The following is a 27,094-nucleotide window of genomic DNA, read 5'->3' on the forward strand; positions in this document are numbered from 1 at the left end:
ATTAGAATTTAAATAAAGAATGGGCTGAAGTGCAGTGGTAGTTTTCAGTAATTTTCCCACCCCAACATACCCAAGGGACATAGCACATACCTATCAGAACAGTGGCTCACCACAGAAGGGATTTTCAACAGAGGAAGAGGAAACCTATCAACATCTCTAGGATAGCATGTGAGTCTGATATGCCCTATTATTAAAAATCACTTGTCTGGGTGATGGACATTGGGGATGTATGCTATGGTGAGAAAATAAATTAAAAAAACAGAAAACAAAAAACAATCACTTGGCCAGAGACTTGTCTATTGGAAATCAGAACTGGCCAATAGAAGAAGTGAATAGAGACCCCTCTCATCTATACCAGGAGCTTCACAAAAAGAACTTTGGTCCTTTTCAACCAAGAAGAACCAGCTCTCTGAAGGCATGGACAGTGTGACGCGTACGTGCGCACGCACGCGCGTGTGCGTGTGTGTGTGTGCAGTGGCAGGTCCAGTCTATGATGTGAGGACAGGGGGGTGGCTCCAGGAGTGGATACTGCCACAGCTCCCAGGGCTTTTCCCTGCAGCAATGCATATACTGCCTCTGTTGTGAGGGGAGCAGTGATTTCAGTTCCATAAAGCTTAGTGGCAAATTGAGATGCTGGCAGTGCTCCATCCCCACAAGTCTCAGTACCAGAGGATGTTGGGGGAAAGAGGGAAAGAGAAAAAGGAGAGGAGGGAGACCATTGTCCCCGAACTGAGCTTCTCTGCTCCATGCTATCCTGGGGGTTTCAGATGAATTGCTGCACTGTTGGGGCGAGCAGCCAAGATGTAGACAACATTCTCCCGCAAGAATGTAGGCCAGTCCACAAATCTGGAATGAAAGGAAAGAACAGGTTTGTGAGGTTGGCCGCAAAACCTGGATGCTCATGAGACCTGATCCCAGCAGCAGTATGGATTAAGCCGGGCAAAGCTCAGGGAAGCCCTGGCTTTTGGCTGACATAGATATGGCTGGCTGTGCTTCCAAGTTGACAGCCCAGCCAGTTTACCCTATGGATCTAGGATCAAATGGACATTTTTAGAGCCTGGTTTCTGGGATAGGCACTTGCTGTTTTGGGATAGCAGTGGGCAATGCTCACTTATGTGTATTGAAGGGTTAGGAGTGCAGACAGCCTGGTGAGGGAACCTACTCACCTGGACTCCTGCTCTGTGGGCAGCAGAGCCTTGTCCTGACTCTTGCTGCTGCTGCTAGCTGGGCTGCTGTCTGCTATGGGACCCACATGGCTGATGCTGTTGGGTACAAGGATATGTGGTTAGGAGTAGGAAAGTGAAAGGTCTGGCCCCTCCCAAACCTGGGGAACCCATGGCTCTAGAAATGCATGTCCATGCTTTTCTGACATGAGCCAGCAGAGGATGCCCTATGCCTTGAACAATAAGAGGCAATGTCCTATGTGTAATGCACAGGAGGATTCTCTCCTGTGTGTTGACAGAAGAAACAGAGAGGTACCTTTCATACCAAGGGCCATTTGGTGTGGAAAAAGGAGGAGGGCATGTGAGTGGTGGCAGGGATTGGTAGGGAACAGACCTGACACTGCAGGAAGGAGCCTCTGCAAGGTGTTTGCAGAACCAAGAGTGCTGGGCTGCACGGCACTCTGCCTCACTGATAGTACTCCCATTGCCCCGGGCGAGGAAGGTGGCCCGGGCTCGTTCCCGCTCCTTGACTGTCAGAAGCCTTAACAGAGAGTTCTGGGGAAAAAGCAACAAGTTAAGATCTTGGAGGTGAAAATATTTTGTAAAATGTCAAACCATAGAGAATCCTACCTCCATTACCACCTCTGTAGCCTCCCTTTGAAGCCGCCCAGAGCCTTTCTGGTCATATTAACATTTGCAGTTGGGTCCAGTGCAAATCAATCTTCCTTGGGCAGTTTCCCCAGCTTAGGCACTGGATCATCTGTCACTGGGTGGAATGTGAGCCTCTCCTGCTGTGGTCCCTGCTAAGACAGTATCTAGTGCCCCTCCAACCTGCCCAGCATGCTTCCTAAGTCTTTGTCACCCAATATCCCATAGACATTCACCCCAGTTGGCCCTCACCTGGGGACGCAATTGCTGCAGAAGTAGGAGGGACTCATGGGACAAGAAGTCAGACCACTCTATGTGTCCTCGATGTTCAGGGTCCAGGGCTGCAAACTGGCGGGCTGCCTGTTCCTCTTGCTCCTCGCTTAGAGCCCTGTTACTGTCCCCCCGCTTTGCTGCTTGGTGGCGGTAGCGCAGGAAGTCCTCCAGTGTCAGGGAGCAATCTGTGGGAGGCACCCCATACTAGCCAAGCCCACCCTTTCCTCAGCCTCTTTTTACTTCTAGGGTACCCTCTATTACTTCTAGGGTATACTCCAGAACCCCTATATCCATAGATTTTCATCTTTTTCTCCCATACCCAGGATAACTCAGGCTGTGGTGGGTGGGGAAGATGGGTGGGTGTGTGGGTGCCCCTGCTGGCCAACAGCTTGGGAATAGGGACCTATTGACCCCTACTCTCCAAATTCCAGCATACTCCTTTTATGGTTCATCCTAGAAAGTATAGAGGAAAATGTGCCAGCCCCTCTCCATCTGGCAGCACTGTCCGGCCTTACCAGGAATGACTTTACACTGCTGAAAGGTCTCTGTGAGGCTGTACATTTCCTCCTCAGTTAGCAGCAAGTTGAGATTATCCTGAAAAAAAGAAAAATATGAGTCAGTGGCCATATAGACCAGTATGAAAGGCCACGGATCAAGAAAGATGGAAATTGTATTTCAACTTGAAGGCACCTATGGGATCATCTAATCCCAGCCTATAATCATAATCAAAGAGACTGAAGCTCCAGAAAGGGGAACGGATTTGCTCAGAGTTGCCCAACTCTGTAGCAGAATCTTCTCCAAAAGCCAGGTATCCTGATTCTATACCTGAGACCCTTTTACTAAATAGTAGTTTTAAAATTATCCTGAGATACCCTAGGGATTCCTTGGAAGTGCCTTAGGAAGCTGTTGCAAAGGAAAAGGAGACTAATAAGTGGGCAGGGTTGTGAATCCCCTGCTCCATCAACCACAACAGCTCCATCTTTATTCATTTTATGTATTCGGCCTCTATGTTAGACTGTGCTCAAAAAGTATTTCAGTTAAAAAAGAAGTTTAATTCTAACTCTGCTCCTAGTAGGCTGTGTTACTTTAAGAAATCCAGAGTGGTTTTGAAAGAATGCCATTATGACGAAGTTCCTAAAACAAAATGAGTTTTTTGTGGTGCCATAGAAATTTTAATTCCAAAATAACAGTGATATGTTATTTTATTAATACTAATTTACAGTCTTATAGTCTTTAAGCTGTCAAAGATTCTTTCCAGTGGGTTATTTTTCTCTCTTAAAATACTAGCAAAGAAGAGAAAGAGACATTTCATGAACATTCATTTGTGGATTTCATAACTCAACTCTTTCAATAAGCACTTATTGAGTACCTGGTTTATGCTGGGCACAGTGAGGTGTAATATTGTGAAATGTCCAGTGGGGCTGGAGCGTAGGCTGTGTGTGTATGTGTGTGGAGGGAAAACAGAGAGGAATGACAAAGATAGGGGAGAGCTAGGCAGAAGCCTGACTGTGAAGTGCCTCAAATACCCATTATTGAGCTTTTCAAATGGGCTTTTATTCTGAGGTCAAAAGGGAGTCACCAAATGTTTGTATTTTAAGTAGGGCCCACACCCAGCGTGGAGCCCAATTCAGGGCTTGAACTCACAACCCCGAGATCGCGACCTGAGCTGAGATCAAGAGTCGGACATTTAGCCGATCGAGCCATCCGGGTGGCTGACTGAATGGTTTTTAAGGGCATATGTAGTGCCATGGTCAGATCTTTGGTACATGGAGAATGAATTGGAGGGGCAAAGTCTAGAGACATGGAGAAAAGTTAGTTAGCTGTTGCTATAGTACAGGTTAAGAAAAGATGAGTGGTTGGGGTGCCTGGGTGGCTCTGCCTTTGGCTCAGGTTATGGTTTCAGGGTCCTGGGATCGAGCCCCGCATTGGGCTCTTTTCTTGGTGGAGAACCTGCTTCCTCCTCTCTCTCTGCCTGTCTCTCTGCCTACTTATGATCTCTCTCTCTCTCTCTGTCAAATAAATAAATAAAATCTTAAAAAAAAAAAAAAAAGAAAAGATGAGTGGCTAACCTAAGACATGAGGATGGAAAAGAGAGTAGATTTGAGAGGTATTAATAGGTAGATCAGTAGGACCTGTTAACTTACTGGATGTGAGGGATGAAGGACAGAAATGAGTTGGTATTGACATCTAGAGGGCTGGTATTATTATTCAGAGAGGTAAGAAATTTAGAACAGGTTTCTGGAAGAAGAGGCATTTTGGGGCATGTTGAGTGTGAAGTACCTGTGAGGCATCAAGATGAATGTAACGCCAAGAGATAAGAAATTTAGGTCTAGACATGCAGGTTTTGGAATCATCTCTGTTTAGATGGTAGCTGTAGCCACTGAAGTAGATGAAATAACCCAGGGAGAGAATGTGTGTAATGAGAAAAGAAAACTATTAACAATAGAACCCAAAGGAAGACCAGTGTTTAGGACTGTGTCAAGAAATGAACTAAGGGCACCCAAATGGTCAGAGAAGAAGGTAGGAGGAGAATCAGTAGAGAGCACTGGAAGCCAAGAAAAGAGAGTTGCACAAAATAGAAGGTAAGGTTAACAGTGGTGATACAACTATGATGGGACTTTACTGATTTTCTATTTTCTCTATTTTCCTTATTTTCTATAATAATTCTCATAAATACTTAAATCCCCTGCAAAAAGAGACGGCAATAAGGGAGTGCTAAATACCTCATAGAGGTCAAGTAAGAAGATGCCTGAGAAAAGGTCACTAGACTTGACAGGTTACTGTCAGAATGACAGCAGAATGATGGACGCAGAAGCTGAATTACAGGTGGTTGAGGAGCCACAAGGAAATGATGGAGTCTTTTCAAGAAGCCTGGCTGTGCATTGACTTTGTATCCTGCCACGTTGCTGAATTGCTGTATGAGTTCTAGTAGTTTGGGGGTGGAGTCTTTTGGGTTTTCCATATAAAGAATCATGTCATCTGCGAAGAGAGAGAATTTGACTTCTTCAGTGCCAGTCTGGATACCTTTCATTTCTCTTTGTTGTCTGATTGCTGTTGCTAGGACTTCTAATACTATGTTGAACCAGAGTGGTAAGAGTGGGCATCCTTGTATGTTCCTGATCTCAACGGGAAGGCTGCAAGCTTTTTCCCATTGAGGATGATATTTGCTGTGGGTCTTTCATAGATAGATTTGATGAAGTTCAGGAATGTTCCCTCTATCCCTATACTTTGAAGCGTTTTAATCAGGAACGGATGCTGGATTTTGTCAAATGCTTTCTCTGCATCAATTGAGAGGACCATGTGGTTCTTCTCTCTTCTCATATTAATTTGTTCTATCACATTGATTGATTTGCAAATATTGAACCATCCTTGTAGCCCAGGGATGAATCCCACCTGGTCATAGTGAATAATCTTTTTAATGTACTGTTGGATCCTGTTTGCTAGGATCTTGTTGAGAATCTTAGCATCCATATTCATCAGTGATATTGGTCTGAAATTCTCCTTTTTGGTAGGGTCTTTGCCTGGTTTGGGGATCAGGGTAATGCTGGCTTCATAGAAAGAGTCTGGAAGTTTTCCTTCTGCTTCAATTTTTTGAAACAGCTTCAGGAGAATAGGTGTTATTTCTTCTTTGAAAGTTTGGTAGAATTCCCCAGGGAATCCGTCAGGTCCTGGGCTCTTGTTTTTTGCGAGGTTTTTGATCACTGTTTCAATCTCGTTACTAGATATCAGTCTATTCAGGTTGTCAATTTCTTCCTGGCTCAATTTTGGGAGTTTATGGTTTTCCAGGAATGCATCCATTTCATCTAGGTTGCTTAGCTTATTGGCATATAACTGTTGATAATAACTTCTGATGATTGTTTCTACTTCCTTGGTGTTAGCTGTGATCTCTCCCTTTTCATTCATAATTTTATTAATTTGGGCTTTCTCTCTTTTCTTTTGGATTAGTGTGGCCAATGGTTTATTGATGTTATTGATTCTTTCAAAAAACCAGCTTCTAGTTTCATTGATATGTTCTACTGTATCTCTGGTTTCTACCTCATTGATCTCAGCTCTAATCTTGATGATTTCCCTTCTTATGTGTGGAGTTGGTTTGATTTCTTATACACTAACAATGAAAATACAGAAAGGGAAATTAGAAAATCGATTCCATTTACTATAGCACCAAGAACCGTAAGATACCTGGGAATAAACCTAACCAAAGAGGTAAAGGATCTGTACTCGAGGAACTACAGAACACTCATGAAAGAAATTGAAGAAGACACAAAAAGATGGAAGACCATTCCATGCTCTTGGATCAGAAGAATAAACATTGTTAAAATGTCTATACTGCCTAGAGAAATCTATACTTTTAATGCTATTCCGATCAAAATTTTACCAGTATTTTTCAAAGAGCTGGAGCAAATAATCTCAGAAGAGACCCCAAATCGCTAAGGAAATATTGAAAAACAAAAATAAAACTGGGGGCATCATGTTACCTGATTTCAAGCTTTATTACAAAGCTGTGATCACCAAGACAGCATGGTACTGGCATAAAAACAGACACATCGACCAGTGGAACAGAGTAGAGAGCCCAGATATGGACCCTCAAGTCTATGGTCAAATAATCTTCGACAAAACAGGAAAAAATATACAGTGGAAAAAAGACAGTCTCTTCAATAAATGGTGCTGGGAAAACTGGACAGCTATATGTAGAAGAATGAAACTCGACCATTCTCTTACACCATACACAAAGATAAACTCAAGGGGCGCCTGGGTGCTCAGTGGGTTAAAGCCTCTGCCTTCAGCTCAGGTCATGATCCCAGGGTCTTGGGATCGAGCCCCACATCGGGCTCTCTGCTCAGCAGGGAGCCTGCTTCCTCCTCTCTCTCTCCCTGCTTCTCTGCCTACTTGTGATCTCTGTCTGTCAAATAAATAAATAAATAAATAAATAAGATTAAAAAAAAAAAAAGAGAGAAACTCAAAATGGACAAAAGACCTCAACGTGAGACAGGAATCCATCAGAATCCTAGAGGAGAACATAGGCAGTATACTACCTCTTCGATATCAGCCACAGCAACTTCTTTCAAGATACGTCTCCAAAGGCAAAGGAAACAAAAGCAAAGATGAACTTTTGGGATTTCATCAAAATCAAAAGCTTCTGCACAGCAAAGGAAACAGTCAACAAAACAAAGAGGCAATCCACGGAATGGGAGAAGATATTTGCAAATGACAGTACAGACAAAAGGTTGATACCCAGGATCTATAAAAAACTCCTCAAACTCAACACACACAAAACAGACAATCATATCAAAAAATGGGCAGAAGATATGAACAGATACTTCTCCAATGAAGACATACAAATGGCTATCAGACACATGAAAAAATGTTCATCATCACTAGCCCTCCGGGAGATTCAAATTAAAACCCCATTGATATACCACCTTACACCAGTTAGAATGGCCAAAATTAGCAAGACAGGAAACAACATCTGTTGGAGAGGATGTGGAGAAAGGGGAACCCTCTTACACTGTTGGTGGGAATGCAAGTTGGTGCAGCCACTTTGGAAAACAATGTGGAGATTCCTCAAGAAATTAAAAATAGAGCTTCCCTACGACCCTGCAATTGCACTACTGGGTATTTACCCCAAAGATACAGATGTAGTGAAAAGAAGGGCCATCTGTACCCCAATGTTTATAGCAGCAATGGCCACGGTCGCCAAACTATGGAAAGAACCAAGATGCCTTTCAACGGATGAATGGATAAGGAAGATGTGGTCCATATACACTATGGAGTATTATGCCTCCATCAGAAAGGATGAATACTCAACTTTTGTAGCAACATGGACGGGACTGGAAGAGATTATGCTGAGTGAAATAAGTCAAGCAGAGAGAGCCAATTATCATATGGTTTCACTTGTTTATGGAGCATAACAAATAGCATGGAGGACAAGGGGAGATGGAGAGGAGAAGGGAGTTGAGGGAAATTGGAAGGGGAGGTGAAACATGAGAGACTATGGACTCTGAAACAATCTGAGGGTTTTGAAGGGGTAAGGGGTGGGAGGTTGGGGAAACCAGGTGGTGGGTATTAGAGAGTACACAGATTTCATGGAGCACCAGGTGTGGTGCAAAAACAATGAATACTGTTACGCTGAAAAGAAATTTAAACAACAACAAAAAAAGAATAAGCTAAAAAAAAAAAAGAAAAGAAAATAGAAGAAGCCTGGCTGTGAAGGGAAGAAACCTTTGTAAAAAGTCTGGTAAGTGGCAGTAATGATGGTAGGGCTGTGACAGAAAGCCAGGAAGGAATAGGAAGGAGACACCTTCAGCAGGGTCCCACATCAGAAGAACCCTGCAGGGCAGAGTTACTATGAGTGAAAAGGCTGGTGTTTGGAGGGGTGGTGACTAGAGAAAATGGTGTGTAGAGCAGGCTCTACTGTGGCATACTTCAGCTGGGGAAAAGGTGTGTAAGGGGCTCAAAATAACTGTTCTATACTTGAGTTTTTAGGCAAGCCATAGATAAAGTGATATTTGTTAGAAAGTGGTACATCTTTGCTTTCTTTTAGGCAGTAGGAAGAAGGGGGGGATCTGCTAAGATGTTTCTTAGAAGATATCTGCAGGATAACAGACCAATAAAACAAGACTTAAATTCTATTCAGATATGCTAAGAAATAGATACGAATCTGGCTTTTGTCTTTTTAAAAGTTGGAAGGTGGGGTGCCTGGGTACTTCAGGGGGTTAAGTGTCTGCCTTTGGCTCAGGTCATGATCTTAGGGTCCTAGGATCGAGCCCTGCATCCAGCACCTTGCTCAGTAGAGAGCCTGCCTCTCCCTCTCCCTCTGCTGCTCACCCTGCTTGTGGATTCTCTCTGTCAAATAAAAAAATCTTAAAAAAAAAAAAGTTGGAAGGCATTTATATATAATTTGCAAAGTTCTGAATCAACAATTGTTATTTAATTTACATAATGATCACATTAGAGATGAAGAACAAATGCTCCTAAGAGTTAGGTGGTAAGCTAAGTGATGATCTTTAGACTAAGAAATGTTACTGTGTTAGAACCTATTCCTATTGAAAGCAAGTTGGTTAGGTTGGTTTTTCAGATGAGTACAATGAATGACAACTATAGACTACTAGAGAAAGCACTACTCTAAGCAGTATTACTTCTGAATAATTAGGTCTCATCCTAACCATTGATTCCTTTAGCTCAGTGTTTCTGAGCTAAGGGGACTCTGAGGGGATGAGTTTGCTCCCCTAGGACACACTGGGTAATATCTGGAGACATTTTTGGTTGTCACAACTGAGGGTGGGTGCTACTGATATCTAATGGGTTAGAGGCCAGGGATCCTGCTAAACATACTACAATGCACACATCCCCCACAACAGAAAATTACTCTGTCTAAAATGTCATAGTACTGAGGTAGAAAAAGCCTGACCAAGTTTGAGGATATCTGTATCTACTATTGGAAAAGTCTTTTAGGTCAGTGCCTAGAAACCAGTGTTCTAAGAATGGGTCTCCAGAAAAGTGCCAAGTTCCCTGTAGTGCTGTGGCCCACAGTCCCTGCTGTCCCAGCTTACACAGTAGTGGCAGCTCCAGCCAGTTTCTGTGTGGGCTGCCTCAGTCACCTCTGCCACGCTATCTCCTTGGATGTAGCCCATGCGGCGCAGACAGCCATCATGGAAAACCCTGGTACAGATCCTGCATGGAAAGAGGCTCTCAGCTGTCCAGACCTCACAGACATCACACATCTCATCGTTGACAACCTGGCAAAAAGAATAAGTAAGGAGTGTATTCATTGCAGTGTAGGCAGCAAGGTCCTATGACCACCAAACACAGTTACCCACATGGGGCTGAATATCTCTGGAGCAGCCCAGAAGAACAATTCCAACTGACGTCAGTGCTAAGGTGATAGAGCTTTCTCTCTGAAAGATAAGAACCAGCAAGCTCTTCCAACTGCTCAGGACTCTGTGCCCACTTTTCTGAACAGGGATGCTACTAACATTTTTGGAAAAAATAATCCATTCTGAAAGACTGTCTCAGACATTGCAGGACACTGAGCATACCTGGTTTTCTTGGCACTAAAATCCAGTAGCAACTCCCAGTGATGATGACCTTCTTGAATGCCCATAAATTTCCAAATGCCTCCTACAGGGAACACTACTATCCCATAGCGAGATGGATGGCAAGAGACCTGCCATGGTGTCATTCCTCATCACCTGTCTTCCAGTCTTTCACGAAGACCAACCCAGGATGTAACATTTTTATTCTTGCGGAAAAAATTCAAAGATTATTCCAGACTCAACTGCACCTTTTTGGAGTTTTTTCTTTTTGGGTCTCACTTTAACTGTACACAGGCCTCCCTGTCTTGCTCCCTGATCCTCAGAAGGTCTAAGACTTGAAGACTGTGCCCTAACTGGATACTCACAAGTTCTCTGGGCTCCAAGCAGATATCAGGAGGCTTGTCATCATCCAGCTTCCGGGTGGGTCGGATGAAAGCCGGCGGTGTGAAACGATTACTCCTATCAAACTCCTCCGGCTCCACTCCACGCCCATCTCGGAGCCTCTCCCAGGCTGCACGTTTGGTACTGCTCTCTTCTTGCAGTACTGGGGTACTTGCCTCTGCTTCCTTCTCCTCCTGTACCTCCTGGACAGAGCCCTCTACAGTGCCACGGCGGGACCCTGGAAGCTCACCGGTGCGCCGGATGGAAGGCCTGTCCCGTAGTCCATCCTTGAAAGCAGACACAGCCAAGCTCACCTTCTGTACCTGCTCTACTGTCTGCCGTTTGGACATCAACACCCCCATGGCTCTGTGGACAAAAAGCAGAGGGGCCCAGATTCAGCCAATGGCAGACCATGACAAGCCAAGCAATTTCAACCATTCACCTAAGTGGCAGATGCTATTAAATAGTTTTTCCTGGGCACCTGGGTGGCTCAGTGGGTTGGACCTCTGCCTTCCACTCAGGTCATGATCTCAGGGTCCTAGGATAGAGTCCTACATCAGGCTCTCTGCTCAGCAGGGAGCCTGCTTCCCTCTCTCTCTCTCTCTCCCTCTCTCTGCCTGCCTCTCTGCCTACTTGTGATCCCTCTCTGTCAAATAAGTAAAAAATTAAAAAAAAAATTTAAATAGTTTTTCCCTCTTCTGGAACTCAGAGGCATGGTGGCATAGAAAAAACACTTGTTAATGAGTCAGAAGACCCTGGTTCTATTTCTGATTGGTACTGTGATTTTGGTTTTCATACGTGTAAAATGAGGGCTGTCTGCGCAGTGCACTTCACAGGGCTGTCATGAGGATAACATTAGAAAATGTGCTTATTAAGTACTTAGTAGACTGGAAAGTATTCTACAAATGTGAAATGGTATCTATTTATTTCTTGCTGTCCCAAAGCCATTAGGTCCAGGGGTCCCAGGCCTCTGGAGATGGTTAGAGACTTTAGAGCTTAAGTCTCTCCTCTGCCCTGTGAGATGACCCAAGCTTAAAGCAATATTATAGGAATACATTTCAGACTTCTGATTGAAGAAAAGCTCCTGCAATAAGTGCTGTGCTCACTGCATCCAGGGATAATCCACATCAAATTCTCACTTTTTCAGTCAGAGTGAATGCCCTCCTACTTTTAGGGGACTCCTGGGTTAGATAGGAAACTCTACCAACCTATCCACACGGTCAAGATCACAAAGACTCCTTTGCCCCCTCTAATTAGCTATAGTTCTTTGTGGGTCTGTTTGTCTTTCACATTATAAGTGCTTAAAGTGCTTCTCAGACTTTTAAGGCTTCACTAATGTTGCTCCCATATTTTCTCTTTTGATTTTCTGAGCTGTTTAATAAAAACTTCACAGGTTAAGAAGTAACATTATCCCTGCTCTTCTGCAGGGAAATTCTACAATACCAGAAAGTGAGGGCATGACATGGCATATTGCAAAGCTGGTTTACTCTTTCTGAGCCTTGAGGGTCTTCTGAAGTAGAATTTGGCTGGGGAAAGCGTGTTCTAAGTAAAGTGAAACGGAGAGTCCATTTTAGCCTTGCTCTCAATCCGTTATAATTAAGACTTATTGAACAGTACTATATATAAGGTACTAACTACTCATCATAGGAAATAAAAGACAGGAGGACAGTCTCACCACTTAAGCTACTTAATATCAGAACTCAAAGAAGAGGGCATCTAGATGGCTCAGTTTGTTAAGTGTCTGCCTTTAGCTTGGGTCATGATCCCTGGGCTCTAGCCCAGTATTGGGCTCCCTGCTCAGTGGGGAGTCTGTCCCTCCCACTCCATCTGTCTCTCCCTTACCTCCCCACTGCTCATGCTCTCTCTCTAATAAATAAAATATTTTTAAAAACCTCAAAGAGTGAGACAAAGTATCAGAAATGCCTAAATGAAGGTTAAGACTGCAGTACTGGGAATCAAAGCGGACCATGAAGAATGGGTAGGAAGTTATCCTCTGTTTGTTTGGATGAAAGGGGGGGGAGAGGATAGGAGGAGAAGTTAGGGCCACTTAGAAGACTACTTTAATAGTCCAGGCAAGATGTAGAGAGTTTAAACTGAAATGATGGCAGCAGGAATAACGCTGACTGAGTCTACCTGATACCATGGGAATAGAATTAGAGAAATTTGGGAATAAATTGGTAACTAACTGGATAAAGGTTAAAGGGAAAGAGGACAGTTTCATATTTATTTCCCAGCTTTACTAAGATATAATTGACATATAATACCATGTAAGTTTAAGATATACAATGTGATGTTTTGATACACTTATATATTGCAAAATGCTTACCATAATAAGGCTTGGTTGCTCATCCTTTACCTCACGTAATTACCATTTTTTCATTGTTGTTATGGTAAGAACATTAAAGCTCTATTCTCATAGAATCTTTTAAGTTTTATTAATTATGGTCACCCTGCTATACCTGAGATCCCTGGAACTTATTCATTTTATATCTGAACATCTATACCTCTTGACCAATGCCTCCCCATTTCCTCCTCTCCTCAGCCTTTGGCAGTGGTAATTTTATTCTGTTTTTATGAGTCCAATGTTTTTATTTTATTTTATTTTATTTTATTTTTTAAAGATTTTATTTATTTATTTGACAGACAGAGATCACAAGTAGGCAGAGACGCAGGCAGAGAGAGAAGAAGGGAAGCAGGCTCCCTGCTGAGCAGAGAGCCCCGGGGCTCGATCCCAGGACCCTGGGATCATGACCCGAGCTGTAGGCAGAGGCTTTAACCCACTGAGCCACCCAGGTGCCCTGAGTCCAATGTTTTTAAATTCCATGTATAAGTAAAGTTATGCAATATTTCATTCACACTTTCACTGCCTTACTTACTGAGAGAGCAGTTTTAAATAAACTAACTAGTGGAATTTAAGAAACAAAACAATCAATCATAGGGGAAAAAAAGAGAGAGGCAAACCAAGAAACAGACTCTTAACTATAGAGAACAAACTGATGGTTACCAGACGGGAGATAGGTTGTTGGCTGGGTGAAATAGATGACAGGGATTAGGGAGGGCACTTGTGATGAGCACCAGGTGATGTATGGAAATGTTGAATCACTACATTGCATACCTAAAACTAACATTACACTGTATATTCACTAACTGGAATTTAAGAGATTATGCTGAGTGAAATAAGTCAAGCAGAGAGAGTCAATTATCATATGGTTTCACTTATTTGTGGAGCATAACAAATAGCGTGGAGGTCATGGGGAGTTAGAGAGGAGAAGGGAGTTGAGGGAAACTGGAAGGGGAGGTGAACCATGAGAGACTATGGACTCTGAAAAACAATCTGAGGGGTTTGAAGTGGCGGGGGATGGGAGGTTGGGGTACCAGGTGGTGGGTATTATAGAGGGCACGGATTGCATGAAGCACTGGGTGTGGTGCAAAAATAATGAATATTGTTATGCTGCAAATAAATAAAAAAAAATTAAAAAAAACTTAAAAAAAACCTAGCAGAATGGTATTGCCATTTATAGAAATTGGGAAATGAAATAGGATTTTGTACATGTTGAATTAAAGATGTCTGGGACATTCCAGTCTTATGTTATCCCCTGCTTAAAACTTTTAAATGGCTTTCTATAGCTTTCAGGATAAAGTCATTCAAGTTACGCTTTTTTTTTTTTTTAAATTTTTTTTAACCATTGCTTGTGAGGCCTTGCTTGGTCTGGTCTCCTTTCTTTACTCTGTGTTCTAACCATATTGGCTTTATTTCAGTCGTTGTTTGCCATGCTCCCTATATTTTTGGGACCTTTGAACGTTCCTTCCCTCTGTTAATACCTATTCATCTGTCAGAGCTCAACTCAAGTATCATGTTCTCGTGGAAGTCCAGATTGGAGTGTACACATAACACTAGATCTGCTCTAGAGCACTTATCTTTGTCATTACATATTCAGAAGGATAATTATCCAATCAATGTCAGTTTCCTCTATTAGATTGTTTTTACCCTGGTTAGTACCTATCTCCACTGCCTAAAAATGTGTGACAATAAACATTTCCCAGGGTGCCTGGCTGGCTCAGTCAGAAGAATACAGGACTCTCAGTCTTGCGGTAGTGAGTTTGAAACCCACATTGAGTGCAGAGATTACTAAAAACATTAAACTTAAAAAAAATAAACACTTTCCAATTAATAGTGAAGAAGGTTTTTTGATTTTTTTTTGTTATTTTGTGTTTTTGAAGATTTTATTTCTTTGACAGACAGAGATCACAAGTTGGCAGAGAGGCAGGGAGAGAGAGAGATGGGGAAGCAGGCTCCCTGCTGAGCAGAGAGCCCAATGCAGAGCTCGATCCCAGGACCCTGAGATCATGACCTGAGCCGAATGCAGAGGCTTTAACCCAATGAGCCACCCAGGTGCCCCTTTTTTGATATTTTACATAAAGTCTTTTTAAAAGAATTTACTTATTGATTTGATAGAGAGAGAGTGAATGAGAGTGCATGAGCGGGGGGAACAGAGAGAGAGGGACAAGCAGACCCTGGGACTCTAGAACCACGACCCGAGTCTAAGGCAGATATTTAACTGACTGAGCCACCCAGGTACCCCTTAAATAAAGTCTTAATACACATAATACCTTTTTAAAAAATTTTATTTATTTGAGAGAGCACGAGTGAGAGAGAACATGAGCAGGGGGAGGGGCAGAGGGAGAAGCAGACTCCCTGCTGAGCAAGGAGCCTGACGTGGGGCTCAGGGCTCAATCCTAGCACCCTGGGATCATGATCTGAGCCTAAGGCAGTCAAATGTTTAACTGACTGAGAAATTCTTTAAAGGAATTTCAACTACACGTAATATATGAGGACAACTCTATCTTCATTCCAGAAACAACTGTCATGTTATCATAGTGGTGCAAATTTCCACACTGCCTGGAATTGTTCTGCCATCAATTGTTACCAAAGAAACAACCCATGTTTTTGAATTTAGAGAATGGTAAGAAAGTAAGTATCTCCTCTCCCCATTTGTAAAATTTGCTTATAAAATTAAAGTGCACGACTAAGGAATATTTAATTTGGTGTTTTTTGTTTTTAGAGATTTAAGTAAACTCTACACCCAATGTGGGGCTCAAACCCATACCTCGAGATCAGGAGTTGGGACACTCACTGACTGAGCCAGCCAGGTGCTCCAGAAATATTTACTTTGAATAAATAACTGTCGTTTACAGGACTGTGCAAAGAAGACTGAGTAAAGAATTATTGATCAGATTCAGGAAATTGTATTCACGTTAAGGTGCTCGTGCCCAAGTGGACATTTAAAAAAATATATTTTATTTATTTGAGAGAGAGAAAGAAGGAGAGAGCCCAAGTAAGGGAGAGCATGAGCATGAGGGAGGGGGTGAGAGAGAATCTCAAGCAGACTTCCTGCTGAATGTGGAGACCTGACCTGCAGGAGCTCTATCTCACAACCCTGAGATCATGACCTGAGCTGAAATCAAGAGCCTGAGTTAACTGACTGAGCCACCAAGGTGCCCCCAGTGGACAATAATAAACTGTGATTTAAAAAATCCTTTTTGGGGGGTTTCTGGGTGGCTCAGTCAGTTAAGCAGCCAACTCTTGCACCCTAATGTTTATAGCAACAATGGCCACAATAGCTAAATATGGAAAGAGCCCAGATGTCTATCAATAGATGAGTGGATAAAGAAGATAAATAAAATGTAGAATATATATACAATGGCATATTACTCAGCCATAAGAAAGAATGAAATCTTGCCATTTGCAACAACATGGATAGAACTAGAGGGTACTATGCTAAGCGAAATAAGTTAGTCAGAGAAAGACAAATTCCATGTGATTTCACTCATATGTGGAATTTAAGAAACAAAACAGATGAACATAGGGGAAGGGAAGGAAAAATAACATGAAAACAGAGAGGGAGGCAAACCATAAGACTCTTAACTACAGGAAACAAACTGAGGGTTTCTGGAGGCCAGGTAGGGGGGATGGGGTTAGCGGGTGATGAGCATTAAGGAGGGCACTAGATAAAATGAGCCCTCGGTGTTATATGCAACTGATGAATCACTATATTCTACCTCTGAAACTAATAATACACATATAATAATAATTATATGCAACTGATGAATCACTAAATTCTACCTCTGAAAATAATAATAACACTAATAATAATAAACTAGTAATAAACTAATAATACACTTTGTTAACAAAGTTTAATTTAAATTAAAAAAAAAAAGAAAAAAATTCATGTGACCTAGCCTGGCGGGGGTGGGCCTAGGGGTAGAGAGGAGAGTATGTGTATGTTAGAGCTTTTGCTATGGAGCCAGAGGATTCTTTACCTTTTTTCTTTTTCTTTTTCTTTTTTTAAAGATTTTATTTATTTAAGAGAGAGAGCAAGCATAAGTGGGATGGTAGGGAGAGGCAAAGGGAGAGGAAGAAGCTGACTGCCCTCTGAGCAGGAAACCCAGTATAGGGCTAGATCCCAGGATCCCGAGATCAAGACCTGAGCCGAAGATAGACACTTAACCAACTGAACCACCCAGGTGCCCCAAAGGGTCCAGAGGATTCTTGAAGAGGCTGGATCGATAATCTTCAGAAACTGTCCATGACTCAAGAGTACCAGCTGTGCTCTATGGTTAGGTGGGAAAGCAAGCCCCCCACTTAGAACAAGAGGAATAGGTATACCACACCAGGAGGGAGAATGTAAAACTGACACACAGCCCTTCACTGTGGACCTTCTTCATGATTAATTATTTCCAGGTTTATCAGCAAGAAAGTATGGGTTGAAAAAAAAAGTCATGAAATGCTTATTTGGAGACCTAGAATAACCATATGAAATTCACTTTTTCAAGAATGATCCACTGAAGGAAAATCAATGATATGCATTTGGCTCTTCCTGGCTTTTTCAGATAATGTAATGAGTTCTCAACAAAGGCCAAAGAGGAAGGTTACTCTGTAAGTGGACTGAATCATTAATAGTGTATCAGCAAATTAACCACAGGCATCTCCCAATACATTGTAGTCCTGCTACGACCCATTATTCTCTGTAAGGATAATAAGAATCACTATTAAGCTATCTCAATTGTTAATGATGTCACTGCAGTGGTTTGGGGAGTTAATCTTTAAAGGAATTTCAATGAAGACTGAAGATGACATCCACCAGCAAAACAAACATAAAAATAAATTAAAAACCACCTTCCATTCCTTACCACAGGATCCTGGAATTGTTACTACTTTTACCTAAGATGGTTCAGTTTTCTAGGCCACTTTGTGCTCATACGGGCAGAAAATGTAGAGCAGAACCTCAAAAAGAAACCGTCAAATCCAAACAAGACCCCAAGTCATTGTGACATAGCTTTGATTTTGAGAGTAAACTGTGAGGACACAATAACAGTAGGCTTCAAAGAATGAGGTTGAAACCCTTAGTGGGGACACCTGGGTGGCTCAGTGGGTTAAGCCTCTGCCTTCAGCTCAGGTCTTGATCTCAGGGTCCTGGGATGGAGCCCCACATCGGGCTCTCTGCTCAGCGGGGAGCCTGCTTCCCCCTCTCTCTCTGCCTGCCTCTCTGCCTACTTGTGATCTTTCTCCCTATCAAATAAATAAATAAATAAAAATCTTTAATAAAAAAAAAAAAAAGAAACCCTTAGTGCTTAATGGAACATCAAACCTGTATACAAGACACATTGATTAAATGCAGGTGTGCTGAAATACCCATGATGTGCCCCTGAGTGTTTGAGAAATTAACAAAATGTGCTCTAATTTCTAGAGGAACAAGTGGTAGTGATTAGTGACAGGTAAAAACAAATGCCTTGTGAGAAAAACCTGGCTTTTCCTGTGCGGAAAAAGCCTTAGCAAGAAAAGTGAGTTAAAAGGAAATCAAGGGGCGCCTGGGTGGCTCAGTGGGTTAAGCCGCTGCCTTCGGCTCAGGTCATGATCTCAGCGTCCTGGGATCGAGTCCCGCATCGGGCTCTCTGCTCGTCAGGGAGCCTGCTTCCCTCTCTCTCTCTCTGCCTGCCTCTCCATCTACTTGTGATTTCTCTCTGTCAAATAAATAAATAAAATCTTTAAAAAAAAAAAATAAAAGGAAATCAAGTTGTAAAGATCCCACAAATGATAGCTAATGATTACTTCTTTGGCTGGTGGGTGGAATTGGGTTTTCTGCCTCCCTAAAAAGGATGAAAGAAGGATAAAAAGATGTTGTCTCAAGAATGATATCACTGCCAGAGAGTCTGTAGTATCTAAGTTAGGCTTGGAATAAACCTCAGGAGGGCAGGAGCAGGTGGTGGTGAATAACAGAGGGACAAGAAGGTAGAATGGGGCTGTGAAACTATATGATCCAGAGAAAATGAAAACAGATAACAAAAAACAAAATCTTTCTTTGGGTAAGAGAAGTCTGTCTAAATGTATTTGCCAGGGAGCGCCCGGATAGCTCAGTGGTTAAGCCTCTGCCTTCAGCTCAGGTCATGATCTCAGGGTCCTGGGATCGAAGCCCTGCATTGGGTTCTCTGCTCAGTGGGGAGCCTGCTTCCGCCTCTCTCTGTCTGCCTCTCTGCCTCCTTGTGATCTCTCTCTCTCTTTGTTACATAAATAAATAAAATCATTAAAAAATAAATGTATTTACCAGGTAGTAAGACATATGCGGGCAGCTTGGGATGTGTGTGTGAAAGACACACCCATTCTCTGCAGAGCACATGCTTAGAACACAGTGAAAATACTTATAAGGGCAGAGTGGTGGGAGTGAGAGGAGGAAGGGTTGCTCCACAGTAGGAGCTGGTGGAAAAATAAGGAAGGAAAAGGCAGCTAGGGACTCTCTTCCCAAGCTCTCTATAAAGATTCGTACTGAGAGGTGCCTGGTTGGCTCTGTTGGTGGATCATGTGACTCTTGATCTCAGGGTTGTGAGTTCAAGCCCCATTCTGGGTGTACAGAGTACTTAAAAAAAAAAAAAAAAAAACAAGATTTGTAACTGTGAGAAGCCTGGGGAGCAGCCCTGCTAATAGGCAGGAGTCTCCTCATTTCACATGTTAAATGTAAAGAACATTTACTGTACTTGCTTTTATCTGATTTCTTTTTTAAAATTTATTAATTTTGCATTCTGAAATTTACTGAATTCATTTATCGGTTCTAATAGTTTTTGGTGGAATTTCAGGGTTTTCTATATATAGTAACATGTCATCTGCAAATAGTGAAAGTTTTACTTCTTTACCAATCTGGATGCCTTTTCTTTCTTTTTTTTTCTTTTAAAGATTTTACTCATTTATATGTCAGAGAGAGAGAGAGAGAAAGCGCATAAGCAAGGGGAGTGGCAGGCAGAGGGAGAAGCAGGATCCCTGCCAAGCAAGGCGCTCGATGCAGGACTTGAACCCAGGACTCCAGGATCATGACCTGAGCTGAAGGCTGATGCTTAATCGACTGAGCCACCCAGGCATCCTGCCTTTTATTTCTTTCATCTGATTCTCCATATAGGACTGGTAGCTATTTGAAAAGGCTCAAAAACATCTAAAAATGATTGCTTGGAGGTTATGAAGGCTTTCCTAGGTGGGAACAGGCAAAGAAAACCTCTGAGTGGAGGGACAAGGGGAAAAAAACAGACTGGGTTGAGCAGGTAGAGAAGGGAATTTCAGGTTTTCAGTGATATCAAGAGGGAGAAAAATTTAGATGGTTCTCACTATCTTCCACAGAGCATGGATTCTATAAATCTTTGTTGAGTGAATGTTGCAAAGATGACTGGACAACATAAAAAGTTTGAGATCATGGTGTCAGTACCCTTTCTTTTCTTCATAGTTAGCCAGAGAGACTGATCAAAACTTAGAGTCACCACCTCATCTCATCACATCCACTCTACTTCTCCAGAGGTGGACCCTGTATGGTATGGTAGTTCAGGGCTAGCAGGGATGAGAATGGGTAACCAAATAGTAGTTACAGGTGATTACTTTGACCACAGGGGAGAGCTACAGAATTTTGGAATTTAGCTAGTTTATACAAAAGAAAAGAGATAATATTACCAAGGCCAATGGTCCCCTTCATTTATGCTGCGTCCTGTGGCACTGTGTCCTGGCCCAAAGGAGGGCTACTGCTCTAAGGGCATGTGTAGGAAGCTTGAAAATATATATCCTCCCTCCTAGGTTTGGGCTGGAGAAATTTAGCATGAGCAGCATGAGCACATGAGGATAAAAATTTCAAGGTGGCTGACAGCTGGTTCATAGAAGTATGTTCCAAAAATGATAGAGAGCCTTGGGGAAAGGTATGTACTTAACATAGAATGTAAACAGCCACAAGGGTATGGAAAACCAGCAGAACCAGGGTCTAAGAAATGCAAAATGCATAGCACAGACTCTAAGCTTACTGTGGACATCAATATCAATCTCAAGTTTTTTTTTTTAAGTCATCAAAAAGAGTTTTGGTTTAGGAATGCAGTGTCTCATGACAGTATTCTGGAGCCCTGTTCATAGTCAGCCATTCTGTGGCCCAACAGTATTGTACAGCTTTTAGTTTTCATATCTGCAGACCCTAAAAGGATCTACCTAGTACCTCCCTGTCTTCCTCCAGTCACCCTATTTATCCAGCACAGCAGCACTGGGTTCAGTTGGTCCAGGGAGACAGTCATCCCCAATTGCACAGGGCTCTTTTGGGATTTCCAAGCAGCAGAAGGGCTAAAGACTGAATAAAACTGTCTTCCTAAACTCTGCTCAAGAGTAAGTCATGACGGAGGTCCTGTTTTTAATATTTACTGAAAGCCAACAAAGCTCTAATATACATGAGAACAAAATTATGGCACGATCTTCAGCCTCTGAGGGCTTAGGGTGAGTCTTCATGAAAAGCTACAGTGCTGGCTTCCACAGAAGCAGAGCAACAGTTAAGAAATAGCACACTATCAGTGATTGGCTGTCGTGACTGCACTTAGCAAGCAGAGCTTTTCAGCAAGATGAAGAGGCACTCCCTGTTCTCTGCTCTGGGCCCCTGAAGCAGGGATTCAACCCAAAACAAATGGGGTTGAATGAATTATTACACATTAATTATCTTTGTTTATTGATTTTGCTAGTATTTGCTGAGTGCAACCTACTATGTGTCAGGCACAAATCAGGCATTTAATAACTTGGTAGAATGAACAAATGGAATCTCGCTCAGCCTGTGAGAATGCAGTGTATATGCATGTGTAGGGGGCATGAGTGTAGGATTTTTAAAAAAAGGTGTTGCTTGAGCTAAATTTTGAAATATGAGTGGGAGTTACCCGAGTGGCTAAGGGAAAAAAAAAAAAAAAAGCATTCCAGGAAGAGGTAAAAGCACATGCCAAGGCATGGACTGCTATATGGGGACTCTAGCTTAGATGGCATGAAGCCAGCCGGTTGCTGGATAGAAATAGGCAAGGAAAACTGCCTTCACATTATGAATCAGCCCCCCAAATTGGTTTGAGACAGTATGCTTAAAATATTTGTTTAGAAGGGAATATGTATTTGAATTTTAGGAGGTTAAAAAAACACCGGAGAACTGAATTTTCCAAGGCCAGTTAGTAGGATAGCCCTGATAAGTACCAGGACTGACCAGTGAGCACATTGCTTGGCCTTTGGACCCAACAAAGAAACTCCTCTCTATAGCATAAGAGCTGCTAGATGGTGACTGTAGTTAATCACTGGGCTTTCCCTCTGGGAGACCCATAAACTTAATTAAGAGACTCCAAAAGGAAAAAAAAAAATGGAGAGAGAGAAAGTGATTTAGGCAGCCCACACACTGTTGTTTTAGTGAGAAGACCCCAGTAAGATGAAATATTTCTCACAAACAAATGGCAATTAAGTATGTAAAAGGGCTCTAACTACAACGTGTTATCCAAATATAAGACACTGTCATTATTATCACTGTCATTATTATCATGTGGCTAGTTCACTGAAAGCACATGGGCAAAAGTAATTTTGACAGGGCAATGGCAGGGGGACTAACAATGGAGCTGCCAGAGGAGGCACAGAAACAGCAGCTGTGTTTCATTGATGCCTGGGAAAAGGCATACTTACTCTACAAAGATTCCTATAGATACTCTGTAAAACTGTAATTTCCCCTCACTTTTCTTACTCTATAGTAAATGATTGGAGAAATGTGGACTGTGGGGACGACTGGGTGGCTCAGCGAGTTTAAGCCTCTGCCTTTGGCTCAGGTCATGATCTCAGGGTCCTGGGATTGAGCCCCGAATCAGGCTCTCTGCTCAGCAGGGAGCTTGCTTTCCCGTCTCTCTCTGACTGCCTCCTTATGATCTCTCTCTCTCTCTCTCTGTCAAATAAATAAATAAAATCTTAAAAAAAAAAAAAGAAGAAATGCAGACTGATTCTATGTGAACTCCTCAAGAGCAACCAACTGTCATATTTATCTAACATAATGCCTGGCGAGTAGGTAGCACTTAGTAAGAACTATCTATGAGTCTCTGAGGGGATTGCTGGAAGGGGAGAAGGTTTGGAAAGGAATGTTATAATGGAAAAAATAATGTCTCCAGCTACAAATTGATGGTCTTGGTTTCTTGATCCAAAGCTGGTAAGCAATTCTCATCAGAACTTGGTCATTAAGAGTGAGGGGTGGAGTAGATGATAGTACTCTCATCAGAAATGAATAAATCAATCCGAGAAATGAAGATAGCAGAAATCAAGAGCACTGCTGGAGAAAAGCACGTGGGACTAGAAGATAATGGATTCTGTGACTAAAGAGAAAGGAAACTATTTGCATAAATATGATCCACTAAGGAACAGGTGTATTGGAAAAAATAAAAGGAATGGGGGAAATGGGCTGGAGAGAGTCCTACTATTCATATTTGAGGAAAAGGAAGCACTGTCAAAAATATGGCAAATGTAAGAGGAAGAAGACTAACAATGTGATCAGAGAAGATGTAGAAGATTAAAGGCTAAAAAATCCTTAAGTAAAACCCAGATATATCTGTGTACATGCAAGTGAAATTCTTTCCCCTTTCATTATCCTTTGGAGAAAGCTTTTTTTTTTTTTTTTTTTTTTTTTTTTAGTAGATTAAGGCAACTACTTGACATCCTTCACATCCATTCTGGAATGATTTGGCTTACATTGTGATTAGGGGAGAGTTAGACAGTATTCTTAGGATTTTCATAATCTTTATGTTTATCCAAACCTGGACATCAAGGAGATGATATTCAAGGTCCAGTATGCAATCTTTCCAGGGACACAAGAGGGTGTGATACTAAGAGCGCTTAACGAAAAGACCAGTGTAGAAAAAAAAACCCAAAGACATATTCTGAATTGGAGCAAAGATCACATTTGCAGGCTTGTTCCTTCTGATTTTCTTAAAAAGCTACATACGGATATTAAAAAACTATATATATATGTGTGTGTGTGTGTATATATCCATATATCCATATCCCTATTTATTTTGGTGTGTTAAGCTGAATAAAGGGGTTTGAACTGAAAGGGAATTATAAACAGTTATAAACAACTTTGTCACGGGGAGGTGATTAACGAATATAAACCTTTGTCAGAATTTACTCCACTGAGGAGCTGTGTATCAGGTGCCACACCCATGCTTCAGGCAGCCATTGACTTAAATAGAAAAGCCAGCAATTGGTAAATGAGGTTGTTTTGTTTTCTCACAACCCTGATCGGGCGCCTAGGGAAGCCACTTCTGTTATAGGAGGATGTCACTAGGTTTGGGTATGAGGAAGGATAAAAAGGTGGGGGGTGCAGGAAAACTCAGAATGGTTCTCTAGTGAATTACATTGCTTACTTCCCTTGCCACTCAATTTTTGGGCAAGAAACCAGAATCTCTCCTTGGTCCCAAATTTGCACCCTGGAATTCAGGTGTAATGAAAGCACCACCAGAGCCAAAGAGGAGAGATAAGGATGCATCACTATCAGGCAAAGAACCCTTTGCCTTCCCCAGACAGTGGACTTCCAATAAGCCTTCCTTGGTTGTGCACCTGTTTAGCCCTCCTCCTCATCATGCAGAAGCACTTTTTGGGAAAAGTGTCCTGCATGTTATCTGTGGACCAGTGTCTATGGTGCACTATTCAGATGGCTACAAAGATACTGTGAATTACGCTTCCTAAAAGTGACCCTGTCTCTCCCTCTGCTCCCTACAAGCTGGGAGGGTAGTCTTAGAAGACCATCCTCTGGAGCGTTTCTCTTGTTTCCCAGAGCAAGTCCTATCAAAGGCCACAGGCAGAAGTCTCTTTCAGACCCAATTAAGTCTGGAGACCCCCAGAGGTATCATTACAATGAGGTTGCCAGGAAAGGAAGCCACACCCTGAAATCTGGGGATTCAGTAGATATCAGTTCCTGCAGCAGTCTCATCCCCAATTAAACTGTCCTTGTTCACTCATTTAATCAACACATTTACTAACCATATACAAAGCCCTATGTTAGGTATCTTCATGCAACTTAACAAATATACATTCTTGCTTCTGTCTCTCCTTAATACTTTTTTTCCAAAATAAACTTCCAAAAACAGATTTCATGATTCCAAGCTTTGTGACCTTGGACAAACTGGTAAACTTCTGAGTCTAAAGTGCCTAATGTTTAAAAGGGGATAATTTTATAATGCTGTTGTGAGGATTATATGAGATGTTAAATATCCCTGGCATGATACTTGGCACATGAGTGCTCAATAATCCTACATATCCTTTCTTCTTTCCTTCAAAGGACTTTCTCTTCCAGGACCTGCCAGCATCAATTAATTATTCCACCTGATCTTCACTGCTTGCTCGTGGATAGTCAAGCCCAGGGCCCCAAGTCTCCTATCTTTGCTTCAGAGGCCTCACTGGTCCTCCCTTCCCTTTTGCCCTTTGCTCTAATAGAAGTTCCTGCCTCCACAAAAATCCAGCTTGGAGCCAACCTGGGCTACCACGGAGAATAAAATTTCTAATGGCATGGGGGTTGGAATGGACAAAGACAGCAGTCCCGCAGGGCCCCAGCCTCTCGACCACCTTGGAGGACTCAATTTAGGGCACACCGAGACCGAGAAAGGTCAAGGCCAAAGTGGGCATATGGGGAGTTACTCCTGGCCTAGATCCATGGCAGGCTCCTCTCCTTCCAGTCAGGTTCCTTCCAGGCACTTCTAAGGAGCAGTCTGAAGTATGCCTTTATACAGGGGTCCTCTGTGGGGTCCATCTCCACCGCGCAGGTTCCCGAGGCTCCCCTCTTTTCTCAAATGGTCTTCCACCGAGACAACATCAGAGACCACCCTTGCCCTCCGGTAGTCTTACAGACGGTCTCTCTGCGGGGACAGTGCCTCCACACTGCGCCTCCCCATGGCAGCAAATGCAGAGAGAGCCCTGGGAGTCTCCATTCACACAGGGGTCCTCCTGGGGGGCGGCTCCCCGCACCGCCTCCGGGGCTCTCCCAAGGGGCAGAGGCAGGGACACTCGGGGTTTATCCACTTACTCAAGGACTCCCTTCGGGGCGGCTCCCACACAACACCTCAGAGTCCCCACAGGGTTGTCCGAGGCCCGCAGACCCGTCCCTTAGGGTGCCTGCCGGTCCCCGCCGCCCCCGCCCCCGCTTACCGGGACCGCAGGGTGCGGGACGCGGGTCCGGAACTGGCGGACTCTACACCGCGAACCCCGCGCCGCCCATGGCCGCTCGCGTGCCGGCGTGCTGGGGCCAAGCGCCCGGAGCAGGCGGCGCGGGCGGAGCAGCAGGCTGAGGCGGCAGCGGCGGCGACGCGCGCGCCCCAAGCACACCCACCCTCCCCACCCCCCGCCCCGCGCGACTGCGGCGCGTGCGCCCGCGCGAGACGACCTCCGCGGGCCGGTGGGCCAGCGCCCGGCCCCGCCCTCCTGCGCGGCGCGGCGCGGCCCTCTGGGCTCAGCTGGCGACCTCGCGTGGGACTGAGGCGCTGAGGAACCGCAGGAGGGCGGCGGCCGGCTTCGACGACCGGTGGGTCCGGGTGGCAGTGGGCGGCCCCGACCAGCGCCCGGCTCTGCAGCGCCGGGTCTTCTCGGCGGTCCGGCCGCCAGCGGCAAGGTCAGTGCCGGCCCGGAGGAGGCGTCCCGAGAGGGGACTCCGCGGCAGCTCGCGGCTCTTGTCGCCCGCCCGCCGCCGAAGCGAAGCGTCCTGCCACCCGCACCTGCCTGGGGAGGTGAGAATGACTCATCCAAGCGGCCTCGGCTGGAGCCCTTCCCTTTCTCACCAAACCCAGGTGCCCCGTCAAGGCCTCCGGGTCGACGACGCGCGCGTTAGGGCACTCACCTTCGCGGTACCCCACTGCGGAGTGTCCAGATGAGCCCTCACAAAGTGCTCTGCTGGCCCAGCTGCTCCTGTGCGCTGTTTTCTGAGGTTATTGGTCCTCCATCTCCAGTAGCAGGCAGTACTGTAATGTAACCCACTTTTGGCTGCAGCAGCCTCATCCCTCAGACTATCTGAACAGCCAGCGTCTGAGGAGGCCCGCAGCCCTGAGGGCTATAACATGCATTACACCAAACTGCATCCTCTGACGAGGGTAAGAAAAAGATCAAGTCATAAAGCACCTAACAAGTAATTATATAGAAATAACTGAAGATATGCAAATGAAATGCAAGAACCCTTTGTAATTTCGCTTACATTTTTAACATACCTTCATTTTCTTGTGCATTTAAATACGTATCTCAAATACAATTCACATCATTTTTTGAGCCTC

The 27,094-nt window shown here is 43.6% G+C and overlaps 2 protein-coding genes across 5 annotated transcripts in view; one reads left to right on the top strand and one right to left on the bottom strand.

Moving 5' to 3' along the window:
- Positions 1–276: 276 nt before the first annotated feature.
- PHF24 (PHD finger protein 24) lies at positions 277–26,866 on the bottom strand. 4 transcript variants are annotated; one of them, XM_059142706.1, is made up of 8 exons: positions 26,668–26,866; positions 10,483–10,864; positions 9,635–9,820; positions 2,600–2,678; positions 2,064–2,269; positions 1,558–1,718; positions 1,167–1,262; positions 277–846 (listed from the first exon to the last, which is right to left on the bottom strand). In XM_059142706.1, the coding sequence occupies exons 2-8, from the start codon at positions 10,858–10,860 to the stop codon at positions 750–752; spliced, it is 1,203 nt and encodes a 400-aa protein (XP_058998689.1). In that variant the 5' UTR covers positions 10,861–10,864; positions 26,668–26,866; the 3' UTR covers positions 277–749. The 4 variants fall into 4 exon arrangements, with proteins under 4 accessions (XP_058998689.1, XP_058998688.1, XP_058998690.1 ...); XM_059142705.1 differs by lacking the exon at positions 26,668–26,866 and adding an exon at positions 25,983–26,163; XM_059142707.1 differs by lacking the exons at positions 9,635–9,820; positions 26,668–26,866 and adding an exon at positions 25,983–26,165.
- Positions 25,728–27,094, top strand: part of SPATA31F3 (SPATA31 subfamily F member 3) — an 86,304-nt gene continuing 84,937 nt past the window's right edge. Inside the window, exons 1-2 of the mRNA XM_059141227.1 lie at positions 25,728–26,113; positions 26,155–26,557. Coding sequence (XP_058997210.1) covers positions 25,728–26,113; positions 26,155–26,557 — 789 coding nt within the window. The remainder of the gene's footprint in view (positions 26,114–26,154; positions 26,558–27,094) is intronic.

The sequence above is a fragment of the Mustela lutreola genome, chromosome 12 (genome assembly GCF_030435805.1).
Source record: "Mustela lutreola isolate mMusLut2 chromosome 12, mMusLut2.pri, whole genome shotgun sequence".
NCBI classification, from domain to species: Eukaryota; Metazoa; Chordata; class Mammalia; order Carnivora; family Mustelidae; genus Mustela; species Mustela lutreola.